Source organism: Parambassis ranga, chromosome 2 (assembly GCF_900634625.1).
Source record: "Parambassis ranga chromosome 2, fParRan2.1, whole genome shotgun sequence".
In the NCBI taxonomy this organism is placed as follows: Eukaryota; Metazoa; Chordata; class Actinopteri; family Ambassidae; genus Parambassis; species Parambassis ranga.
The window spans coordinates 6,554,704-6,577,656 of NC_041023.1; the positions used below are offsets into that span (position 1 = coordinate 6,554,704).

Sequence of the window (22,953 nt, forward strand, 5' to 3'; positions counted from 1 at the left end):
CTGCCTGTTATAATCAGTGTCAGCAAAGTAAAAAGGCAGGATGTGTGTGGTGGGAACAAGCCATATGGAGCAGAAAGACCTTGAGTGAAGCAAAAACAGAAGCATGCTGCAACTTCTGAACACACAACGTTCTTCATTTGAAGGTTATGTAATCATTTTCTACTGAAACCTGTAAATGCACAGGTGTTAATGTTAAAACACCTCAGATGTACAGTCACTGCAGAGGAGCAGGTTTTTCCACTTTTTCATGTGTTGTGAAGCAGATGTTTGCTACAGTATGAATATTTGTTTAGAAATACTTCAACTGAAGATAAGGCTGATATTAAGCAGCTCACAGTTTTGCAGGTGTCAGCAGTGGGAGGCAGGAACGTCCAAGTGGATTCTCATTAAAACCCTGATAAGACGGTTACAAAACATAAAAAAGGTGGCTTCATTGAAAAGGGCACAAAGATCCCATTGATCACCCGATTTTAATTTATCAAAGCTCTAAAATCTGAATATAAGATCCACCCAATAAGGAAAGTCACTTCTGACATAATTCACCTACAGCATAAACATGTAACATAAAATTCAAACATGCCATGGAATTTTAATCCATTTATTACATACCAAATGGTAAAAACATTGGCGCAGTGAAATCAAACTTTGAACAAATTTTATTGAACATAAATAAAAAGAAACTCGTGGGTAAAAAAATATTTAACAGGTTTAGAAAACTCTTTATACAACTATGTACAGGCTAGGATCAATAATGAACTGATAATGTAACAAAGATCTGAGCATCAGGTTCAATTATTAATCCTACAAAAGTCCACAGCTGCCAGCCTTCAGCCAAAACTAGGCAAGTGTGGGTGCACAACAACAACAAACAACAAAATGGCAGCTACCTCTTTAATTATTAGTACTGATGTAATATCCTGTAATGATTAGAAATACTGAGGAACAGAATGAAAAAAAAAACTGTTTATACTCTAAATGTGTAAATTAAATTTCACTTCATAATGCCCCTGAGGTAGTACAGGAGGAAAAGGGTGCAAAACAGCAGAAAAAATAACTTATGATCTTCACTCAGCAGTAGTTTCAGTTGTTTGACAGCTTCAAAGTTAAAAGCTCAAACATATTTATTTCAATTGGTTTGTTGAATATACATTTATTGTTCAAATACACAAAAAGATTTAGAAGAGACTGTGCAGAGAAAAGATTCTTTTTGCACCCTACACCAAAGTAACTCTCCCTCATAGGCCTTAAAATACACAAAAACAACAGTAATAGTGAAGATAAAAGCATTTAGATCTGTCTCTGCTGTTAGAAATAAAATCAGGAACTGGCTGGAGGCAGAAAAAGGGTTTGGGTGACTCTATTAAAACTAGTTTGGGATGAATGTCATCAGCACCTAAATATGTCAAGAGTCCCTGCTCATGTATAGCTGCTGTAACCAGAATGAAGTTAAAATGTAGCTGCAGTACACTGTATAGAAGGTGCATCGAAAGTCGACTGAAATAGAAAAAACATGTGTCTGCTGCTGCCAGTGAAGGTGCTTAATACACTCTTCTCATCCTTCTCTCGTATTTACAAAAGCAAGTGATCCCTCTTCAGGTGGTGGTGGTGGTGATCACCTCCTGGCTGCTGTCTAGCCCCAGTTCCAGCAGAGGCTGCTGACAACAACCTAAGGGTGTGGTGCGTGAGATGGTTGAACAAACCAGACCACATATCCAGCAGCTCAACTCATAAAACTTCATCTCAAGCTTTGATTATGGCTCTTATCTGGTTTCTGCTAACGGCAGTGCAGAGGACAGAAATAACACACACGCTGCCAGTAGCTTTCAACAACGAGATGTACCTCCTTCTTATGGCTACATCCACCTTCAGAATTTCAGAGTGGGGCAAATAAATGGCTTCTTTGATGCTGATGTGTCCCGATGTGCTAATTCAGGAACCGACGACAGCGTCTCGCCCCGCAGTTGCAGTGCAGCTTGCTGTTCTCGTCCTCGATGGGGAACTTGTAGTCATACGTGAGCTCTTCGCCCCGGTAGATCTTCCTCAGGGCGAAGATGACAATGTGCTTGCGGCCATCCACGTTGATGACACGAGAGTAGCAGTTTGGCTCACACGAGTGGTTGATGAACCGCGCCGCGTTGCCTTGCATTGTGGCGTCCACCACGTCAAAGTCGTCAATGCGGAACATATAGCAGCCGATGCCCTGATGAACAGCGACAAACAATATTAAGTCATTATTTTCACTTTTACAGTGCAGTCACAGCAGCCTAAAGGTAGGGTAGGAGATTTTGAAAACTCAGTGAGAGTCAGCCAGATTTCAAAAGTAAACACACGCCCCACGCCTCCCAATCACATGGACGCGCATTACCTGAAGACGAGCTGCGGTCTGTGACTTTGGCCATCATGCACGTACCTCTCTGGTGCGCGCAGAGCAGGAACAGAGTGACATCCAGCCAATACTCCGCGCAGGGTCGTCCCGGAGGATTGGCTGATGTTTTTAGCATTTTATAGCTTCCGCAGATGATTAATGTTTTTCGCTTTAATGCGAAACTGCCGAACTAAGTGGTTGCTATCGGATTGTAAAGAGAAGTTACACTAATTTAACATCAGAATGAAATCTCCTACCCTACCTTTAAAGTCACAATGCTGCCTCTTTGCTAGTCAGTCAATTAGTGTTTTTAATCCACTATCTCAAGTCAAAGCTAAGACTTTAGTCGAAAATTCTAAATATTCTTCTTTAAGTTTTGTGGTTCAGGGGATTGGTGGGCAATGTTTTGCTCCTACAGAAATAGTAACAATAATAATACATCAGGTAGAAGTGATGACGATATCTAAAGTCCGTATTACTCACCTTGCCGTCATAATATTTCTCTCGCTTATCAGTCAGGACAGAACGAATAACTGTCCCAGCATACTCGATCACCATCTCTCCAGCATCAATGTTCCTCTTGCAGAAAAGTCCTCGGCCATGAATCGGAGACCTAAAATTTGAGTAGCATAAGTTATTCTGGACATAAAAACAAATATTTTGTCATAGTTTTTAATGGCAGTCATTACCTGTAAACTCCTACTGCTTCCTTTGAGATTTTCTCCAGGTGTCTGAACCTCATTGCCATGGGAAGCTCACTGCTGGTGGCTCGCCTGGTGAAGACAGCAGAGTCAGCAAAGACACGCTATTTGATGAATTACATCCTTTGAGTGAATTTAAATGTGGTTAAAGTGGCACACAAACCTTGAAGATTTCAAAGGGAATTCATCCTCCTCTTCATCAAAGGGGCCGACTATGTCAGGAAGCACTCTGTGCTGTGATGCCAGGAAGTTGAACATATCAAAAGTAGCTTTCCTAATAAAAGGAAACACAAGTAATTAATAAATCACCCCCATTAAAGCTTATTAAAGCAAACAAAATGCAAATGAACGCATCTGTACCGTGTGTAGACTTCCGCTCGCGCACAGCCACTTGGGTTGAGGGGAAGCTCTTCTTCAATGTCATCGCAGCGGTGGAAACGGAAGCGGTGGCGTTTGCAGTTTGCAGCACCCTGCAGCTGCTCCAGCAGGAAGATGACAGCATCATGGACGACGCCGAGCACCCGTGGCCCACTCATCCCACCCAGAGGCAGCTGCTTCAGGTGGAAGTTGGCTCGGGCTTCAAGGACGCGGTCAATCACAGCACGCCAGGCAACTGAGAAAGCAAAGAGATGAGAGTGGTGGCGAGATTATTATTTTCCTCACTGCATAAGTTCAATCACACATATAGATCAAACATATTAAGAACAGCTCTTACCTTCTATACTGTTAGCCTTAACGCTAAAGCCATCGTCACTGGTGATTTCAAAGCGCAGATGGGGCTGGTTCATGTACGTTTTCTTACTATATTTAAGTGTAGGTGCATCTTCATCTGAGCTAAAACCTGGAGGAAATGAGATAGGTGTCAGTGTAAATGTATTTACTGTTACACAAATGTTTTAATTACAGATTTGACTCCTGCCATGACACATACCTGAATAAGGTCCCCACTCAGAAAGGTCTCCATGGCGAGCGCTGACCCATGTGTGTGTGTTACTCTGACTGTTGCTTTTGGTTTGTGCATATGTAGGTGGATTTTCAATCTGAGGACGCCTAAACAGGAAGGACACACAAAGAAGATGATAACAATTAATAATAATTGTTTTAAAAAAAACAAAGAATAATCAGGATGTTTTTCAGTACAGTATATAATCCTTATCTGCCCCTGAATTCCAATTTATATACCTCATATTAAGCACGAATTAGCAGCTCTAAATGAGGTTTCAAAAACTAACCTGGAGGGTGGAGGAGCTGGTGGAGCAGTGATCCTCAGCGGCTCAGGCATAATCTCCCGGTCAAGATCAAGGACGTCTTTCGTGGACGGAGCTTTCATTCTCACACCACTCGGTCTGTCAGCAGAAATTCAGATACTGTATTTTATATTTTGCTTTCCCCCTTTTTTATTTTAATTTTGCAAATAAAACACCTTTATACCTGACTTCATTAACGGTTTCTGGTTCACTTGATGGATCCCTCAAGAGGTCCAACTTTGATTTCTTCCTAGAGGGCCTCTCGGACAGCGATGATACTCTCTTCACTCTCACCTGCTGCCGTGATGGAAAAGATGTCCGCTCATTAATGATTCCACTCACTGAGCATCCAGCTGATGACTGATTTGAGTCTTCTGTCCTCAGATCTGGACACTGTGACATTTTTTTATGCTTGGTCTTTGGGTATCCCGTTTTCCTGAAGATGATGGGCTGTGTCCTTTCTGATTCACGGTGAGAAGCCATTGCTTTCTCAATGATGGACTGGGCTGTGCTTTCTTCATTTGGGTTGGGAACACACTGTGCACTGGCAGGCGTTGTGGAGGCTGTGGAAGTGCTGCTTTTTACCGGCAGCACTCTGACAATAAATTTTCTCTCGGATGTTGTGTGGTTACTGGCTGGAGGCACATTACCAGGAGAAGTGCTGGGGCGAGCCTTTACGATGATACGGGGTACAGAGGGATTCAATGTGGTGCCACTGTGGAGAACCCTGGCGATCTGGCTGATCTTATTGTAGGCAGGTGAATTTGCACTGAGTGTCTGATACGTGTTTGATCTTGGATCTTTGATAAGGATCTGACCTTGACGGTTGACCAACAGAACCTGAGGAGAGGGAGCCTGGGTTGGGGAGGAGTTAGCTCCACCAGCCTGATTCGCAGTCTCCACCTGCTGCTGATTTCCTGGCTTGGATGAGTTCAAGTGGATAGAGATGGTTCTTCCTCCTGCAGTACTCGGCTGAATGGGTAAAGAGGTTAAACCGTTGATAACAATGGGGGATGTTACAAGGCGTGGGACTGCACTAACACTGTGAGCAGCAACAGAAACAGGCACGCTATTTTTACTCTGTCCAGGCTGAGCGGGCAAATTCACATGGAGTTTAGGCTGCAGTGGAACACACGGTTTCGGGGATAAGCCCCTGAAGTTTGATCCAGGAGGTTTCGCCTTCACAAAGACAGTTTTTGTCTGTGCAGTGGGGGATCTTTTGGTTGCTGGCTCTGGAGAATAATCTGGATCTTTTAAATCATCCTTAAATCCTTCAAAAGAGTCTGTGGATGAGTCATCCGCAATTTTTTGGGGGTAAGCCAGAGCACCATCTTCAGCAGAAACAAAATGGCCTGTGGTTGAATCCAGAAACACTTCATTTTGAGGTATTTCAGAGGTCATCGGGACTTCTTCCTCCTGAACTGACAGGTCATTGTTTGTGTAGGTTGTTTCGAGATCTGCAGACGGTGACAAACCTTCCTGTAACTCTGCTTCAGGCATTTCATGTTCAAGTGTGGCCGTGTTCGACACAGTGTAGACAGACTCCAACCTCTTTAGAGCCACTGTTAATTGTTTAGTAGGTGTATTATGGTTGGTGTGAATGTTAGTTTCTTCAAGTTCTGTGTCCTCAGCGACAGCCTCACTTTCATCACTCTCTGACCCACCGTCTGCCCCATCTAATTGTGAGATCGACTGAGCTGAAGGGGGCTGACCTGTGGCATCTGAGCCACCTGTGGTGTCGCACACCACTGTGCGGGAAAATTTGAAGTAGTGGCTTGAGTCTTCCTCTTCAGAGTCATGATTCTCTTCCTGCATTTCAACATCCTGCACTACACCTTCCACCTCTCCCCTAAGTGCCACATTTTCAGACAGAAGAGTTTCGTCAAATTCCAGCTTAGCATTCAGCATCGAGGCCACTGCTACTTCTGTGTCAGTGTCAAAAGCAGTGTAGGGCAGCTCCTGGGACATCAGGTGGGCTACGTCCTCCTCCAGATTTTCGGGGGCGAGTGAGATCCCATTTGTTGTTGCTACAGCTGCATCTTCTGCTTCAGAAGATGCCAGGAAGTCTTGGGGAACCTCAGCAGAAACTGGAGTGGTAATTTTAAAGTTTTGCCTGCCTCTGGGGGAGTGAGTGGTGGCTCCTTGGTGAGGGGACAGTCCTGCGGAAAGGCTGGAGTTAGACCTAGGCGGGGAGCTCCAGACTGGAGATGTTGAGTTGTGTTGTGAGAGTGGGGGGGACGCTGAACTAAAGTTGGATCTTGGAGGGGAACTGAACAGGGCACATCTGGAGTTGATAGTGCCACCTGAGCGGAGGGTCATTGGTCCAGATGGGTCGTTCTCGGTTGGTGAGGAACTGCAGCGGCTTCTTGATGAGAGCCTGCGAGGACGACGGGTTTCGTCTAGGTCCCTTAGTGTCAGGATGTGATGCGACTTGGGAAGAGCAGACCCTGAAAGCATCAAAAATAAATGCGTGAAACAAAGGTAGGAAGACAAATTTCAAGAGTCGACAAAAAAAATCTACATCTGTTCACCTGGAGATGGTAGAGGTCGAGATGATCCACCTGCTGGTCTCCTGGTCTGTGTGTAACCAGGACTCTTAGATCCAGCTATGTTGTGCAGCTTAGAGTTGGGTGATGGGGTGGTGGATTTTATTGGACTAGATGAGGAGCTTAAACGATCTGGGGACTCCATATCTGAAAGAAAGTTTAAGCAACAGTGCTCACATTATATATAATTCAAACCTAATTAAAAGATTATTATTATTCGAGTTATTTCTTAAAAATTGACATCCTAATTCTTATTTTATTTTATTCTGCTTAACTTATCGTTATTTGTTATTTATGGCCCACAGCTGTTGATACTTTGTTTCCCTTTTGTCACTCATGGCTGTATTAGGTAAAATCTGTCACGTCTTGCTCACCTCTGTGGCGGTGGGGACTGTGGACTATGGTGTGGTTCTCTTCTTGCTCCCACTTCGGATCTTGCTCTTCACCAGGAAGAGGTGTACTCACTTCTGTCACTTTACAGGTGTACTTGCAGCGCCTGCGGGGGTCCACAGTGCTCCAGTAAAGCCGAGAACATCTAGAATTAAAATAAAGAGAGGAAGCACGTAATTAGATAATGTGAATTTTTGTTGCAGTGAAAATTGGTCGACGGTCACTAATAATGTGTCGGGGAGAAAGACACCAGTCCTGAATTGCATGAATACGCCTACATAGTGACCACTTACTGATAGCCTATAGGATATAGCATCCTCCCATTAGACGACAGCTCTGACAACACACCAAGTTTCTGAATCTGCAGAGAGCCTGGAAAGAACGAAATACAGGATGGAGTTCAGCATATTAAGATCTTGGTTCATTTCACCTTTGTGGAATCCTGCAGCTCAAATCAATAACATCCAGATGTTTTTTTTTTACCTATGGTCATGTGTATGTATTCTGGTTCTAGGCCTGTGAGGAACTTTCTTCTGAGATTGATTCCCTCAAAGTCCACATACATCCGCCGAGAGACTTCAAACCTTTTCCCAGACACTACCTGGAGGGCAATGTAACAATGATCAATGTATGGTGTGTCTAAGTAATGTAATTTATATTACAAAAAAACTATTCTTCATACCTTTCCACTGACAAGATCCCGGTGTCTGTAGCAGTACACCTTCCTGTCCCGCTGGAACACACAGTTTTGGGCACGAGCACACATGAAGTGGAAATTGCTCTGACAGGTGGCGAGACAGCAGCCCACTGTGGCTCCTGACTGCCCGCAACGATCACAGCGCTGGAGGATAAAGGACAAGAAAATTCAAATATACAGCCATAAGTAATTTTTGGTCATATCTTGTATCAAATACATGATTTGTTTTGTGACAATGTCTTACCAGGTGGCGCCCCCTTGAGACAGCACTGTGCACTTGTAGGAGAGCGCTACTGTCCTCATACACCTCCGCAGACCAAAGGCAGCAGTTTACATGGGCCCACTCATTCTGCCCCAAGTATAACAGCCGTCCTGCTTCCTATCAAAACAAAGACACAGAAGATGTTTCTAACTTGTAAGATTAGAGGCAAGACAATATACAGTATACACATTGTCTATTAGTTAAAGCCTTCCAATAAAAACACCGTAAGGCAGCAAAACTCACTCTGGGTGCAGAGTCTCCATATTGTTGGCACAGGGCGCACTGCCTCAAATCATCGGCCTTGGTGGACTCTGGACATAAACATAACAATATTAAATTGTATCTATCATAAGGACACTCCTTATTTTTGCTGGTGCAAACAAAAAGCCTGCACAAATGTGACCCCTTTCTACAGAGGAGTTCTGACTAGATCACATTCCTTAGCTTCACATGACAGATGACAATAGTTTCCATACCGTGTGGATGCAGAGGGAGGCTGTGCGATGCATCGGACTGCTGTGCTGTAACCGTGTCTGTTTTACCCAGTTGTGGGCCCCTAGACTCCTTGAGCTGGTAGGTCCTTTCCAACCACTGTGCATAGCTGTGCTCATTAGATGGTGGGAGAACCGCCTCAGGGAGCATGCCACTAAAAAACAAAGGATAAGAACAGACCTTGTGAGACAATTGTCCATCTAATAGAGCACCCTGAGTGACACTTTTATGATCTCTTAGTTATTCCAATTTAAATTTATTAGGTTTGTCAATGCATCCAACAAGTGTGTTGGCCAACCTGATGACTTGTTTATGTTCATAGAGTAATGTTTAGTAGAGTGTACTCACCTGGGGAATTCTTCAAAGAATAAATTCCAGTTTTTTAGATTGTGTGCTGGGAACCAGCAGAAAACCCGCCTCATCACCTATCAGACACACACAAAAAAGATGTGATCACATAAAACAAAACAAAAAGAGGAAAAGTGCAGTAACCTATGGTAAAATGAAAGAGCAATAAGAAGCTTACTTTGATATAGTGTGACCTGGACTGAACAGTTGGTCTCTGGTCCTCAGGTAGAAGTTCCTCTTCTTTTAGCCATCTCTTCATCACAGATACAACATCAATATGGAAAGATTTCTGGGTAAAAAAAAAAAAAAAAAAGAGGTCAGAGCTTTTGCCAGGAACGTCTCATTGAGGAAAAAACATAGCATTCCATTTCCATGGGTTTAAGGGAAAAGTTATCACATGTTGGATCTGAGAAAAATGTACTTACTATTGAGGTGTAACCACTCCTTTCAAACTTCTTCTCCACAGCTTGAAGATCGCAGACTTGTTGCAGTTCCCTGAAAGATGAGGTCTTCTTTTCCTGACACTGAAAGACAAATTAAGCGACAAAGTAAGAGGCCCGCTGTAGCTGTGCTTTTTTTTGTACAGGCAAGCACCATGTTTAACATGCTGACATCTTACCTCTTTGCACATGATAAGGTGCCGAGTGTTTTTGGAGGCGAGGAGGTCAGTGAGCACCTCCTCCAGCCTGCTGATCAGCCTGCTCTGTAGCTCTTCCTTTAAGCTTCTCTGTTTAGTCTTTTGCTGACTGCAGGGTGAACAGGTGAAAACCACTTTCTCTGACTGACAGGACAGCAGGTTAAACAGCTCCTCTGAAATGACAACAACAACACGACTTTGGTATTCTTAAAATCAACAAAACACTAAACCATCTTTATTGTGAAAGGTGCTCACCTGAAACCCCTTCACATCCATAATGAATCCAGTGGTTACACACTGAACACTGAGTCATCTGTGAATGTTGGCTGCTGTCCTCATAGCACTTGTGGCAGACAGTGCAGAAATTACCTGATGTTAAGACACAATGTAGATCAGTTGGGATAGTGTGACACACACACACACACACACTAGTGTCATTCGTGTAGATTATCTAAGCAACACTGGCGTGTTTGCTTAAATTTGACTACATCCAAACTAATACCATTTTGATATATTTATTACTAACTTCTACACTTCTACAGTACTTCAGGACATCTAAAACAGAAAGTTTTAAAAATGCTGCTGACCCCATTTTCAGCTGAAAAACTACAGGGTTGCATTTTGGATGGAGTTTTGGAAAACACTGACAGACCCCCCCACATCAGCTTCTTGGGTGAGTCCTTATAGTTGATAAAAATACATCCATACATAAGACAATTTTCCACAAAAAAAACAGACATCTGCTGTTGCTGACCCTGTTCTCTCTGCTAGCATCTATTGTGCAGTTATGTGGTGCATTTTCTCACACTCATTTAATGCATATAAAGCAAACAGATATTTAAGTCCATTGAAACTACTCTTATGTTTAGCAATGCCATCAGCCCTATATTAAGTAAAACAAAACAAAAGTCAAGCCTTTAGAAACATCTGCATGTTTTAAAAGAGTTGTTACCTTTTTTGTGGAGAGAAGTGCAGTCAGGACAGAGGTCCTGATCGTGGTTCCAGGCCAAGTCCCAGGACTTTCCAGGAGTGACACCGCAACTTTTACAGCGAATGCATGTCATGCACACCTACACAAACAAAACACAAATCTGTTTGCTTCTGTGTTTTTCAGATAATATTAAGTAGGTGTTTATACGAGAAGAAAACTCTATTATACTTTTAGGTTATACAAGTATTTACCCAGGGCATGCTGCAGTTCATTGGTTTAGGGTATGTTGGTCCCAAGCAGGCAGGGTGGTAAGAGGTTTGACATCTCCTGCACTGCAAAACAGGCTATGGGGGGAAAGAGGGGATAGTATTTAGAGTTTAATAAGAAATATTTATATGCGACAAGCACGTCTGTCAACATTAAAATGATCCTTGTGCACATTTTATATATATATTATAACTGAATAGCAGTCTGTTACGGTACTTTAAAAATGTATTACAAGCAACAAACACAAAATTTGCATTACACAAAATCCTTCCCGTTATTAATTTTACCAGTGCTACATACCTTTGTGCTCTTGCTTCTGCGCCCACACACATGACAGAATTTACAGCGCCTGCAGCACCAGTTCTCTTTGTTCTCGTCCTGGGGGCGCTCTTCAGGTGTGAGGCAGAAACTGTGGAAAGGCTCACAGCAGATCTGGCAGAATATCATCTGATGGAAGATGAACACAAATTATTTGTATTGTACATCATCAAAACACATTTAAAACATTGCTTTAGAGGTTTTGACAGCCTCCATGATGGTTTTTATTAACAAACATGGAAGAGGTTTTTTCCAACAGTGAAGTAGAAACAGAAATGAAATGCTACATTACCTCGTATCGGCCTTTACTGGCACACAACAAACAAACGGGCTGTGGAGTCGATGGGACAGAAGCAAGTACACTAAGGCCACCCATTAACCAGACATTCTGGACAGCACAGTCCTCCTGTTAAAGACACACAGCAACATTAGGAAAGGGATTCTCTCTTTGGTTGAGGATGCCACGTTAGCTCAATAAGCATGGTGGCGTAGCTTGTCCTCATACACAAGTACCCTGGTCAGGTCTAATTTCCAATCAACAGAAAAGACTAAAATAAATTAAAATTTTTGCTTGCTTTAGCAAGTAACTGTATTGAAACGGAGGTGGGCAGAATGGCTGAAAAACTGTGTGGCCAGCTCATGGCACATCTTTTATGTACTCATTACAAATTTGCTCTTTGTCTTCAGAATTTCAAAAAATGTAACAAATAGAAACTGATTTATATTTTATTTTACAGCTATGCCAATACTAAAAAAATTTAGTCAATAGGACTCACCTTGAAATCCACACGAATCTTGTACTTGTTCTGCGACAGGCCCTTTTGGGGTAATCCATTAGTTAACCCCGCCAGGGTGTTCACTGATGCACACTCTGCAGGACTCTGAGAACGAAGGACATAGTGTGGGTCAGTTGGACAGTTTTGCAGCACTGTCCCTTTTACAGATGAATCCTCATTGTCCTCTTCATGATGTTCCTTTTGCGAATCCTCCCGAGCGCCCTCCTGTAACTCAGTGCTTGGATAGACAGTCTTAGGAAGCTTTGGTACAACTGACGAAACCTCTTTCAGAGCTGAGCGCTGTACAGACTGTGAACGTTGTTGAGGAGATGATGACGATGGTTTTATTTTGTGCAAACGCAAAGCTGGCACTGCAGACTTGGGCAAACGGTGCAAACAAATCAGCAGAGTTTTCTGAGGAGAGTCTGTAATGGGGTTCAGTGAAACCGAAGGAGCAGGTTTCAGTTCAGGCTGAGGCGCTTCTGCAGGAGCGTTTGTTTTGGACAGCGATGGATGCGAAATAGCAGGCTGTACTAAAAGTTGAGACAACAGTGGATGTGACTGTGTGACACACTGATCCAGGGACTGGGGTGACTGCTGCAGCAACAATTTATCAGCAGACCGTAGGATAGAATCAGGCAGACGGTGTAAGCGTATTTGTAGCTGCTTCTGCAGCTTCGGCATAGGGCTCCTAGACGGTCTGGGTCCAGTTTCTCTGGGCTCCGTCTCTTCCATGTTCTCCTGTGCCTGCGAAGGAGGGGACTGCCTAAGCCAACCAGCGTGACAGGTTCCAAATTTACACTAAGAGTAGTAACATGCAGAGACGGCGACCAACAGCACCCAAAGTGACAGAAAAAGAAAGGTGCAGCACATATTTGAGATTAAAACGTTTTAAATTAAAATTTAGTGAACGCTTCTAGTAGCAGCATAGATATGAAGAAGTGTGTCTATGTGTTGATGCACTCACTACAGTACAGGGCAGAAAGCAAAACTAAACAATTAGAAATCCAAGTACTATAAAGTAAACATTAGGAAATACAGATTGAAAGCAAGAGAAAAATTATAGAATGGAGGAAGTTTCATAAATTATGGATTCCCATCACTACATTAGAAAATTCTACTGAAAACAGACTGCACCTGCAGCGGTACACACAGAAAACACAAAATAAGGGTTTCCTGGTAGAGGTGGGACTTCCACCACTAATCTACACATACTTTCAAGGGCACCACAGGAGTGAGGCTGGCAAACCAATACACAGCTCTAGCACATGGAAAGAGCCGTGATAATGACGATGCAAATTTTTCAGTGCAGGATAACCGGATAAACACCAATTTGCAACCCAACAAACACAGATGAGGCAAATCCTTACACATTAATTTTGTAAGGGTAATTAGGAATTTTGAAGAATTGCAACAAGGCAGATTTATAATTTTAAGGTAAAAGATGCAAAAATCTTCTTTAAGATAGAGCAACAAGGATTGAAAGTATATAAACACACACTGATCCCAAAAGTGCAAAGCTGCATAGTAAGTTAGTTGAAATATATTTAAAAAAAAAAAATCCAAAGCCAGCAGGTATAAGCAGCAAGCAAAGACTTACAGCCAACAAACACATCATAGCTTGAATCATAACAAAGCGAACAGCCTTCCAAAAGTAAATCAAGTGTAAGTGTAAGGCAACACATCAGCTCTGATTATAATCATAGGAAAGTGGCCTAAATAAAAACTATTTGGTTTCTAATATTTATAACAAATTTCAGGTTCACCATCATGTTGCCAAGCAACCAACAGATCCACCATAAAATGTGAATTTTGTTTAATGAGTTCCCTTTTCATTTAAAACACTGACTAATATCCAAATCTGAGCCAGGACTGCCATAGGCATGCAAACAAAATATACTTGACATATACTTGCGTCTTAAAAAGCATGCTATAAAAGCTTACTTCATCCATAATTTATAAAACTGCAACAGCACATGCTCTGTGAAGCTCAAAGTCAGAAACAGAAGATTAGCAAGTCTGAATTTGAAAAGGTATTATTAGAATTTCTCATTCCAAAACAGAGGGTTTAAATGATAAAGAGAAAACTGAAAGTAAGATGCAGACCCATTAGAGACGACGAGAGGAAACCTGCATGGTGTGTTTACCTTGTAAGCTTTAGGCCTGCTGCCAGCGGCTTTGGAGAACAGCCGCCGATGCTTCATGGTCTCAGCCGTCTGGTCGTCTAGCTGTAGACCACGCTCCTCAGATGCTAGATCTTCAAAAATAAAATGCACAAACCTAAAACACAGATCGACTGGCAAGAAAATAAAACTTACACTGCTCCTTCCCATTTATTCTGTTCTTTCAATCTGCTAATGAGGACAATAATCATGGTAATTAGTGATGTGCTACCTATATTTTGACAAAATATCCTTACTATTAACAAAGCTCTGATATGAACAGCAGCATCAAGCAAACCATCTCCGAAAAATCAGCAAAAGAACAAAGCTTTCAATACCTTGGTTGCTAGCAGAAGCTGCAATTGTCTTGCCCATCGATTTATCTGCCTTCGTCTTTTCCTCCACTCCGTCCTCTTCTTCAGAGTCAGATTTAAGGAGGCTGCTGTAAGAGCGTGGTGTGATGTTACGTAGGGACTTCCTGGCCACTGAGGGTGATCCTTCGCCTGCATCTCCACGACCCCAGTTTGCATCATCACTGCTGGACATGGAGCCTAAATAGCCCCTTGCTTGGACTGAGAAATTAAGAGTCTTGTGATTAAATATGTGCACTAAATTTATATTAAGGTGAACTGGATAAAAAAAAAGAATTCAATGTTTGTTTAGAGACATACCTTTAAATGGCCTGACAATACGCTGGATCTTTGCTTTTTCAATCCGTTCACACTTCTTATATCTACAAGCATAGGATATGGCAAAATGTCATTTATGTGTTCAACAAAAGGTTGATGTGTTATATTTACAATAGCCAACCTTTTTTTTAATTATCTGGAATGTTTAGGATTAAGACTAATTTAAGACTTCTTTTTAGTAACACTGATCAAAAGCCAATATATAATGTAAAATCATCATCGATAGATCTAACAATTTCCTAACAATTATTCAGACACAAAGCATAAAGATAATTATTGTGTTCTTTAAATAAAACTTGGAAGTCCTCCCCTCACAACATTAGACTTTTTTTCCAGCCTGCCTGAACCTGTGTTTGGTTTAAACTTACATGCAGCACTGCCGCTTGGTGTTAGGTCCCCCAAACTTGGGTTTATCCAGGCAGTTCATACACTTGGCGCAGTCCTCCATTACCAAACAGCCCTTGCATACTCCACAGCGTCTGGAGCGGACTCCCATTCCTCCATATTGACTCAGTATCTTCCTTCTTCTGAACTTGTGGCCCTTCCCCCTCCCCCTCCTCCTCCTGCGCTGGATGCTTTCCTGAGAGACAACCCACTGGGCCCTGCCCTGATCATCATCGTCATCATCTGCCACATCTGCAGGCGAGAGACAGAGAGGATGGGTAAAAAGAACCAAAACACACATGAGCTGAATCATCATTACGAACATGTGATGTGTTTCTGACATCTTTACAAACCAGTCTTCTGGAGACAGATCTCTCTTCTGTGACTGGAGATGCCAAAATCCATATTAACTGGACTTTTATCCAGTAAGCAAGCTTAGTTTCTACAGCTTACTGTGGCAGCCTGAAGTGTTAGAAATCTAGAGATGCTCTATAATCAAATTCAGTCAATCTATTACTGGTGGAAACTCCCTTACTTAACATTTTGAAACTTAATGACATCCTATAGAATTCCCCACTGAAAGTATTTTAATGCCAACCGGCACAAAGCTACTTCAGACATTGAATTTTAAATGATGCATATGGCACATCGTTGTGAAAGAATCACGTTTTTCTCTTGGCACTAAGTGTGTTTAATGAGTCTATTTGTCAAACAGCACTTCCTCACCTCATACTGAGTGATGCTCACTTGACCAGTGTTGGGTATAGCTTTCCAACAGCGGTGGCTAATCTGTGTGTGACAAAAGATATTTTTGCTGGCAGATATTTTAGTTACAACTACATTGAGCTAACAAAGCAATTTTTTTTTGCTCAGCATGTTATGATTGCCATAAATTTTGAAAATTGTGTTCATTGTCTTTTGTCTGTTGTGTATTTATGACTACAAATTTTAAATTAGTTTTTAAATAAATGTTTAGCTTGTCTGTGTTTTCAGTATAATAAACTAGCAGGGCAAAGGTAATGATTGAAATAAATTTAACAGAGAACACTAATGAACCATTCTGGATAAAATTGGACTGAAAAGTTAACCTACCTGAGAACACTGTTACACCAAGAATCAAGTCCATCTATTCTTTTACATTCAGAGTTTTGACTGATGTAGTAATCCTGAGTTTTCAGAGTTGTAGTAACATCAACTACACAAAAGCACCAGCTGATATTTTCTGGATATATTGTCTGAACTGTTCAGAAAGTTACATTGCGGTTTCCTAATCATTTCAGGCAAATTCTTAAAACACGCCGGAGAAGGAAAAATATGGAATAATGTGACTAACGAACCTTGTTCTTAACTGCATCCCAAAAAAACACTGTTTTTTTCAAAATCTAACATTAGCCTTTATAGCTCCAGTAGTGACAACAGTACATGTTTCTCAAAGTCAAGGAAGAATCTTCAATGGCAACTTTTCTAGAACATTTTTGTCTCTGAAGGACTGTTCTGATGTCTGGGGGATCTGTGATTTTTATTAAGAACCGAGTGGTCAGAGTTTTTATAGACACTTCCTGAGTGTCCTCTTACCAAGGAAGCATCATTGACTGTGAGAAACAGTGTAAACACTGGTTTTGTGGTGCTGGGTGAAACTCCCCAAGAACAAACAAAACGAAAACACAAAAAACCAGTGACCCATGTAATCCACAGCTGCAACAAGCTTGCAACATTTTCCAACAGCTTGCACTCAAAGCTGTTTCAGAGACATTTAGGCTGTGTAAGACTTCAGAGAAAATTCAAGGACACATTGAATTAAACTGAAAGTCTTCCTTCTTGAGATTATTCCATTGTGTTATGTGTCAGTTTCTGGCATTTCAAATCCTAAACTCAATAGAAGCTTCAGGTTGCTCCCTTCATGCCTTTACAATCGATGGTACCACCTTTCTCCTTGTATTTTGTGGTATACTTTGCTGGTCCAAATGATTTGTTATGCAAACAAAGCAGGGCTATGTTTGCATGACAAACTGCACATAAACAGTGCAATAAGTGTAAACACATTTTCTCTATACTGCTAAAACTCATATGGGCTGTACCTTCCGCAGCAGGAGAGAAAGTGATGCCCTCTCTCTCATGAAGTGGCAGGGCACTGAGTCTGGGAATATCATCTGGCACCATGGCACGAGGCTGCCCCAAAGCTACCGCTGCCGCCCGGCACACATGTTTGATCCTTGGACCCCCAAGCGGCTGCTCCTGCAAACAAAATGGAATGTTTGAAAATGAGAAATCATGGACAGACAACAAACCTGCAGTCTGTATCTCATTTGTTTTAACTAGACAAATAATTGAAACAAATGAAGTAATGAATACCGTCTAGTTTAAACATCTAAATTTATATTTTCAAGTATTACCTGAGGACTAATCTCTTTGGGAGACAGGCCAGCTCTCCTCCTCCTCCTCCTTCCACGTACTGGCACTCGTGTTTCTCCAGAGCCCAACTATTTTTCCAGACAAGGAAAAAGAGGCTTTTACATTAAAGATGCTATGACGACATTGCTGTGCATTACAAGAATTTTCAAATTAAGATATGCAAGTTATATGCAATCACACAAACAAGCTAATATTATTCGTAATATTATCCCTCTGCTGCACATTGATTATACAATATCCTGTATTTGTGTCTTGCAGCATTATGTAAAAAAAATGCGAATTAAATAATACTTTATGATCATTTTTAAAAAAAAATGGATTTTTTTTTTACCTGTGACAACTTGAGCTGCTTCTGCTGATCAATTTTGATGAGCTGGACTTTGGCCTTTTTCAACAGGTGGAGCATTCTCTTATTAGCTCCACTGAGACCAATTCGATGGCTTGGCCCACTGACTTCCAGTGCGTCATGGCTGTCCCCGCTCCCGCTTGCTGTTTCATCTGTATCACACAGCACGAATAAATTAACTCAAGTAAGGCGAAGCGCAACCAATGCCTTCTTATTGTAAAGACACACCGATAGGCTAATAGGAATGCAATCACACAATTTTCTTGGATCAAAACATTCAGAATTGATTTTGCAGCTTTGTGAAAAGACTGCAAGCATCCGTACAAAGTGCTACAATTTAGCTGAATTAGCCACATAAAACCTTATAATCAGTATCAGAAATACTTTATTATTGGGGAAATTGTTTATACTTACGCTTGTTACTTGCATCTTCTGCTGGCAACAACGATGCCTCCACATCAGTGTTCACCACCACGGCTAATTTCCTCACAACACCAGGAGAGTTTATCTCCTCCATCATGAGCTCAGACCTCCGTCTTTTTCTTGCTTGAGAGGTTGGCTTGTCATCAAGTGTGTAATCCTCTGAGATGTCAGAATGGCCTTTCTTTTTCTCTGCCAGTTTTAAGGTCAGTTTCTTGAGGTTCTTGTAGATTTCCATGCGGCTTGTGTCTGGACTGGTCTTTGATGACATTTTTGTCCCTACACACTCACTGTCCAATACAGACACAGAGTCACTATATGACTGTACCGAGCAGCCATCGTTAACCGAGTCCTGAAGTGATGTGCTCGGTTTCCCATCCTCTCTCTGTTGGCTCCTCATCCACGCTGAGAGAGGGCCTTTTGGAAAGGGTATCATTTCTTCATCCAAGAACCTCTTTGGAGTTTTAATAACACGGGAAGACCGCACACTCATAACAGGTGTGGAGGAGATGTTAGAGCTTGCTTCACCCTGTGATGGAGTGGTATTCTGACTTTGGATCTGCTCATTATCAGCCTGCATTGGTGTGTCTGAATTGGACACTGGTACATAGGTGTAAAAAACGTGCCTTTTGCGCGCTCGACCAACTTTTGGCATATTTTGCGTTGGCTTTCGCCTGTGACCAAACAAAGACTTGCGTTGATGTCTTTTGAATGTTCGTTTTTCTGAGGATTGTGCTGCTTTACACTCTAGGGGCATTGCTGCCTCTTCTCCGCTCTGGGCTCCAGCCTCAGCTCCAGCCTCTGGAGAAGCACCCATACCCTTAGTCATCCTCTTTCTCTGTCGTTTGTGGAAAGATGCTAAGGACAATGTGACTGCCTGTGACGTGCGTCTGCCATGCCCACGTCGAACGCTGCTTATGCTTCGGACAGAGACCTGTGTCTGGGACTGGTTTGTGTCTGAGTCCTCTGACAATTCTTCTTTGACTTCTTTTTGGGCCTTTTCTCTGCCTTTCACAACCATCAAATTGCTCGCTATCTTATCCTGCTTTGTGCCATCAGCTGAGGTAGTGGCTGTTTGGTTGTCCGTGCTGCCTGAATATGCAGTTTCTCCTGCTTTTACATTAACGTCAGCTGATGTTGCACTGCTCCGTGTACCTGAGGCCTGGTTGTCTGCATGTTCGTCTTTTGCAGAAAGAGCACCCTGCTTACCATGCAGTTTAATTACAACCTTTGGTATTTCTTTGTCTTTTACTGGACTGTCTGTAAGACACTGGTCATCTTTAGGAAACCTTGGTACAATTTTCCCAATTAGTGTCGCTTTTGGGGTCTTGGGTATAATTTTTCCAACTAGAGCCTTTGCTTCTGGCGAATGGTCATGAGACGACTTCACTTGACTTAGTGAAGATCGTGGAACAGAGGTGGAAGTTCTCTGTGGACGAGCTGTTGTGGTCCCAAACCCAGTGAAATCTTCCTCCTAGAAAAAACAAAAAACAATCCAAAATCAGAAAAATTACAATATACACAAACTTGATGTGACAGTGGGAACTGAGATCATAAAACAACTGCTTTGTCTTCTCAGTATTCAGTTTCAGCAGTAATTAATGGGTTTAGCAGGTGCTAAGTGTTATTAGTGGGCAGTGCCCTCATCACAGGGCTGTCAGCCTTTTGCTATCTCAATAACTTGCTTGAGTATTACTTTAGTTTATTCAATTATTCTTATATTACAGAAGCTTCTATGACCAATGGTGTCTCACTAATTTCTGTGTTTATGATTGTCAAGTACTGACTGATGAAACTTCTGACTGCATTAGCACTGCTTTCGACTCTTACTCCACTGTTGCATCAGATTCTTAGGACACCAAATGAAAACACTTTTGTTTCATATCTGTGACTCAGCTATATGTTACAATTCTGCATGTTTTCTCTCTGTGCATGTGTCTAAATTAAAGCATATCATGCATAACTCTCTCAACAATCAATATAGAGCTTAAGCAAAACATTCAAATACAAAAAGGGTCAATTCTGGTCAAATTCCTCTATTAAAGAATTGTATTTCAATATATTAAAATACTGAAAACATGTACTCAAACTTCTTAAAAGCACAATTTAAGTGGAACACCAGCCTCCAGCTTCCTTTCATCTAGGCACCATTCTCACTCTGATACAGAGGCTACAAACCCACAGCAGATTAAAAACCTCCTTCAATTACTTACATTCATCCTTATGCGTAAAATAACTACTCCACAGACTGGTCACCAGTGAAACCCCCTTATACTCAGAATCATTTCTATTCCACAGCACTGCAGATCACAGGGATGTGTAGTACTCCAGTTGAGCATCACCCACAAGCTTTAGCATGAACCATGTGACTTTGTTACAGTCCTCTCTAAAGGGATTGCATCAGTGAAGTCCGACTGATGTCAGACACTAAAACCCCTGCTTTGGAGATTAAATAATATGATTAGATCCAATATGACATAATGTCATTACAACCATCCTGCCTGGCTGAGCCTAAAGGAAGTCCACTGTGGTTGTAGGTATACTCATACTTGAAAATATGAAGACAATATGGCAGATTTGAGTCATTTCTATTCAAAAATTATTTTGAGTATTGGCTGCAAAGAATGTACAGATCTCTTTTTTTTAAACAGTCAAAAGTCTAGCAAAGCTCCAGTGCAAAGTAAGACTGGCTAGTGGCCTTCACCAAAAAGGTTCTGAACACCAATATCATGATTACTTAAATTGGACAATATATAGTCCTAGAAATAAAGTGAAGTTATAATTTAAAAAAAAAAAAATCTAGGAATTTCACATATTCTACATAAATAAAAGACTGCATTGATAGTAAAAACTGCATTTAACTAAACATTTGCATAGAAGTAAATATGCTCACAAAAAAACGGCATGCAAACATGGCTCATCAAAAATAGTCCAAGATCATTTGTATAAATTATAAACTGAAGAGACAGGGCATGATTGTCAAGCTGGCAACACAATCCATGCCATGACAACCAATCAATAAAACCTGAAATTAGGTCAAACTACTGGTAATGGTGAATATATAATTGAATTGTTATGTTTTGCTTGCAGAACTTTTGTTGCAGGATGCAAAACTTCAAAAACATGGCTATGATTTATTATTTTTACTCTTATTTTAAAACAAGCAAAAATGGGGAATAGCGAGGGTATTTAGATTTATATTGTACTAGCACGTCCTAGTAACGCTTTGCTCTTCCTGATGCACGCTGACGTTCAAAACACCCGAGCAGTCAGCTGATAGCTTCAACGTGGAGAGTGTGATCTCCAAGTTAGCAGCAACGTTTTCACTACGACAAAATTAACACCGAAAGGATGTCACAGCACAGGGTGGGAATTTGGAACTCACAAAACCATATCATACCACAACCAACCACGTCTCCTGATTACCACAACAAAACACACACACACACCAATATTATCATAGCACCAAAGTTTCCTTTTTTTATGCAAACAAACTCAGCTGGACAGACGCTGTCGAGTGTGTGTAGGTGGCTGTTGCAGCAAACATTATTGATATAATATCTAAATAAATAGACCGTTAAACCTTTATCTGTGCAGATACAAAGACTAAAAAAGGATGTTCTCCTCTTACTGAAACATATCCTAAAGACAAACGGCTAGCTGCAATGCTGCTAAGTTGCTGCTAACTAGCTTGTACGTCAGCTAAACAGCTTTTTCTAAATAACATGTTTACGGTAGCATTCTTTTACGCAAACTAGCTTTATTCAACCGTTAAATAAACATTTTCCTGATTAGCTGCCATGTTGGTTTATTCACCTCCTCACTGTTGCTGGAGTCGAACCCCGCATCTTTCTGCCGCCTGTGCTTCTCCGTCACCCCGAGCAGGCGCAGCAGGGACGGATCCTCGCTCAACGCCAGGCCGATGTTGACGGGCCTCGGCCCTCCTGTAGCCTGCTCCCCGTCGTCCGAGCCCAACCTTCCGCGTTTGGTACGTTTTTCCGACCGCAGCCTGCTGCGAGCGGTGCACGGTCGGCCCGGGAAACGAGCCCGGGCTGGTGTTTGGGTGCTCAAACCCGCGACGGTAGCGGGAGATGATAATCCGCCTCCCGATGCCGCCATTATTTACTACAACAACACGACGGCGCGCTGGCAGAGGGTGACTGCAGCGATATGAGACGCAAGATGGACTGCTCCGACGCAAAGGCGCGAGATAGAAAGAAGCACAGGTGCATCATGGGAAAACGAAGCGTCGCTATGCTCTGCGCCCACTGTTCGACACCGCCGCCGAACTCACTTATACAGAGCCAAAACATCAAATAGGAGAGTTTTGATACGTTTTTATGTATGAACTTAAAACTATAAGAGGACATTTGAGATCTAATTAATACTTTCTCTACATTTACCGTCATACTCTCATTCATACACATACACATACTGTCTTACAGTCATAGTCTCACTATAGACTACTACATCCTCGTACATTTACTACATACTCTCTGCAGTATAGACCATAAACCATAAAAGGTTGAAACAATTTAATTTCAAAGAAAATATTTTTGTCAT

At 41.9% G+C, this 22,953-nt stretch overlaps 1 protein-coding gene across 2 annotated transcripts; it reads right to left on the reverse strand.

Annotated features, from left to right (window-relative positions):
• Positions 1–584: 584 nt before the first annotated feature.
• On the reverse strand, positions 585–22,566 carry kmt2ba (lysine (K)-specific methyltransferase 2Ba). Of its 2 annotated transcripts, none has more exons than XM_028393914.1 (36): positions 22,207–22,566; positions 18,385–19,864; positions 17,956–18,122; positions 17,606–17,692; positions 17,291–17,447; positions 15,197–15,464; positions 14,811–14,872; positions 14,478–14,711; positions 14,125–14,234; positions 11,978–12,082; positions 11,494–11,607; positions 11,184–11,330; positions 10,868–10,960; positions 10,638–10,755; positions 9,941–10,054; positions 9,668–9,858; positions 9,474–9,572; positions 9,227–9,337; positions 9,049–9,125; positions 8,685–8,854; positions 8,452–8,519; positions 8,191–8,325; positions 7,932–8,090; positions 7,733–7,850; positions 7,543–7,621; positions 7,234–7,394; positions 6,845–7,006; positions 4,498–6,760; positions 4,299–4,412; positions 3,998–4,116; positions 3,782–3,907; positions 3,427–3,679; positions 3,230–3,340; positions 3,055–3,138; positions 2,849–2,978; positions 585–2,200 (listed from the first exon to the last, which is right to left on the reverse strand). In XM_028393914.1, the coding sequence occupies exons 1-36, from the start codon at positions 22,507–22,509 to the stop codon at positions 1,925–1,927; spliced, it is 8,565 nt and encodes a 2,854-aa protein (XP_028249715.1). In that variant the 5' UTR covers positions 22,510–22,566; the 3' UTR covers positions 585–1,924. The 2 variants fall into 2 exon arrangements, with proteins under 2 accessions (XP_028249715.1, XP_028249708.1); XM_028393907.1 differs by having other exon boundaries at positions 11,978–12,724.
• Positions 22,567–22,953: the final 387 nt, after the last annotated feature.

What these genes read in the sequence shown, in the direction of transcription:
- kmt2ba (XM_028393907.1), bottom strand. Translation starts at nt 22,509, where the DNA reads ATGGCGGCATCGGGAGGCGGATTATCATCTCCCGCTACCGTCGCGGGT. An exon ending in CAGTCCCCACCGCCACAGAG is followed by an intron (nt 7,007 to 7,233) that starts GTGAGCAAGACG and finishes ACTTTCTTTCAG; the next exon opens with ATATGGAGTCCCCAGATCGT. An exon ending in CGAGCGGAAGTCTACACACG is followed by an intron (nt 3,341 to 3,426) that starts GTACAGATGCGT and finishes TCCTTTTATTAG; the next exon opens with GAAAGCTACTTTTGATATGT.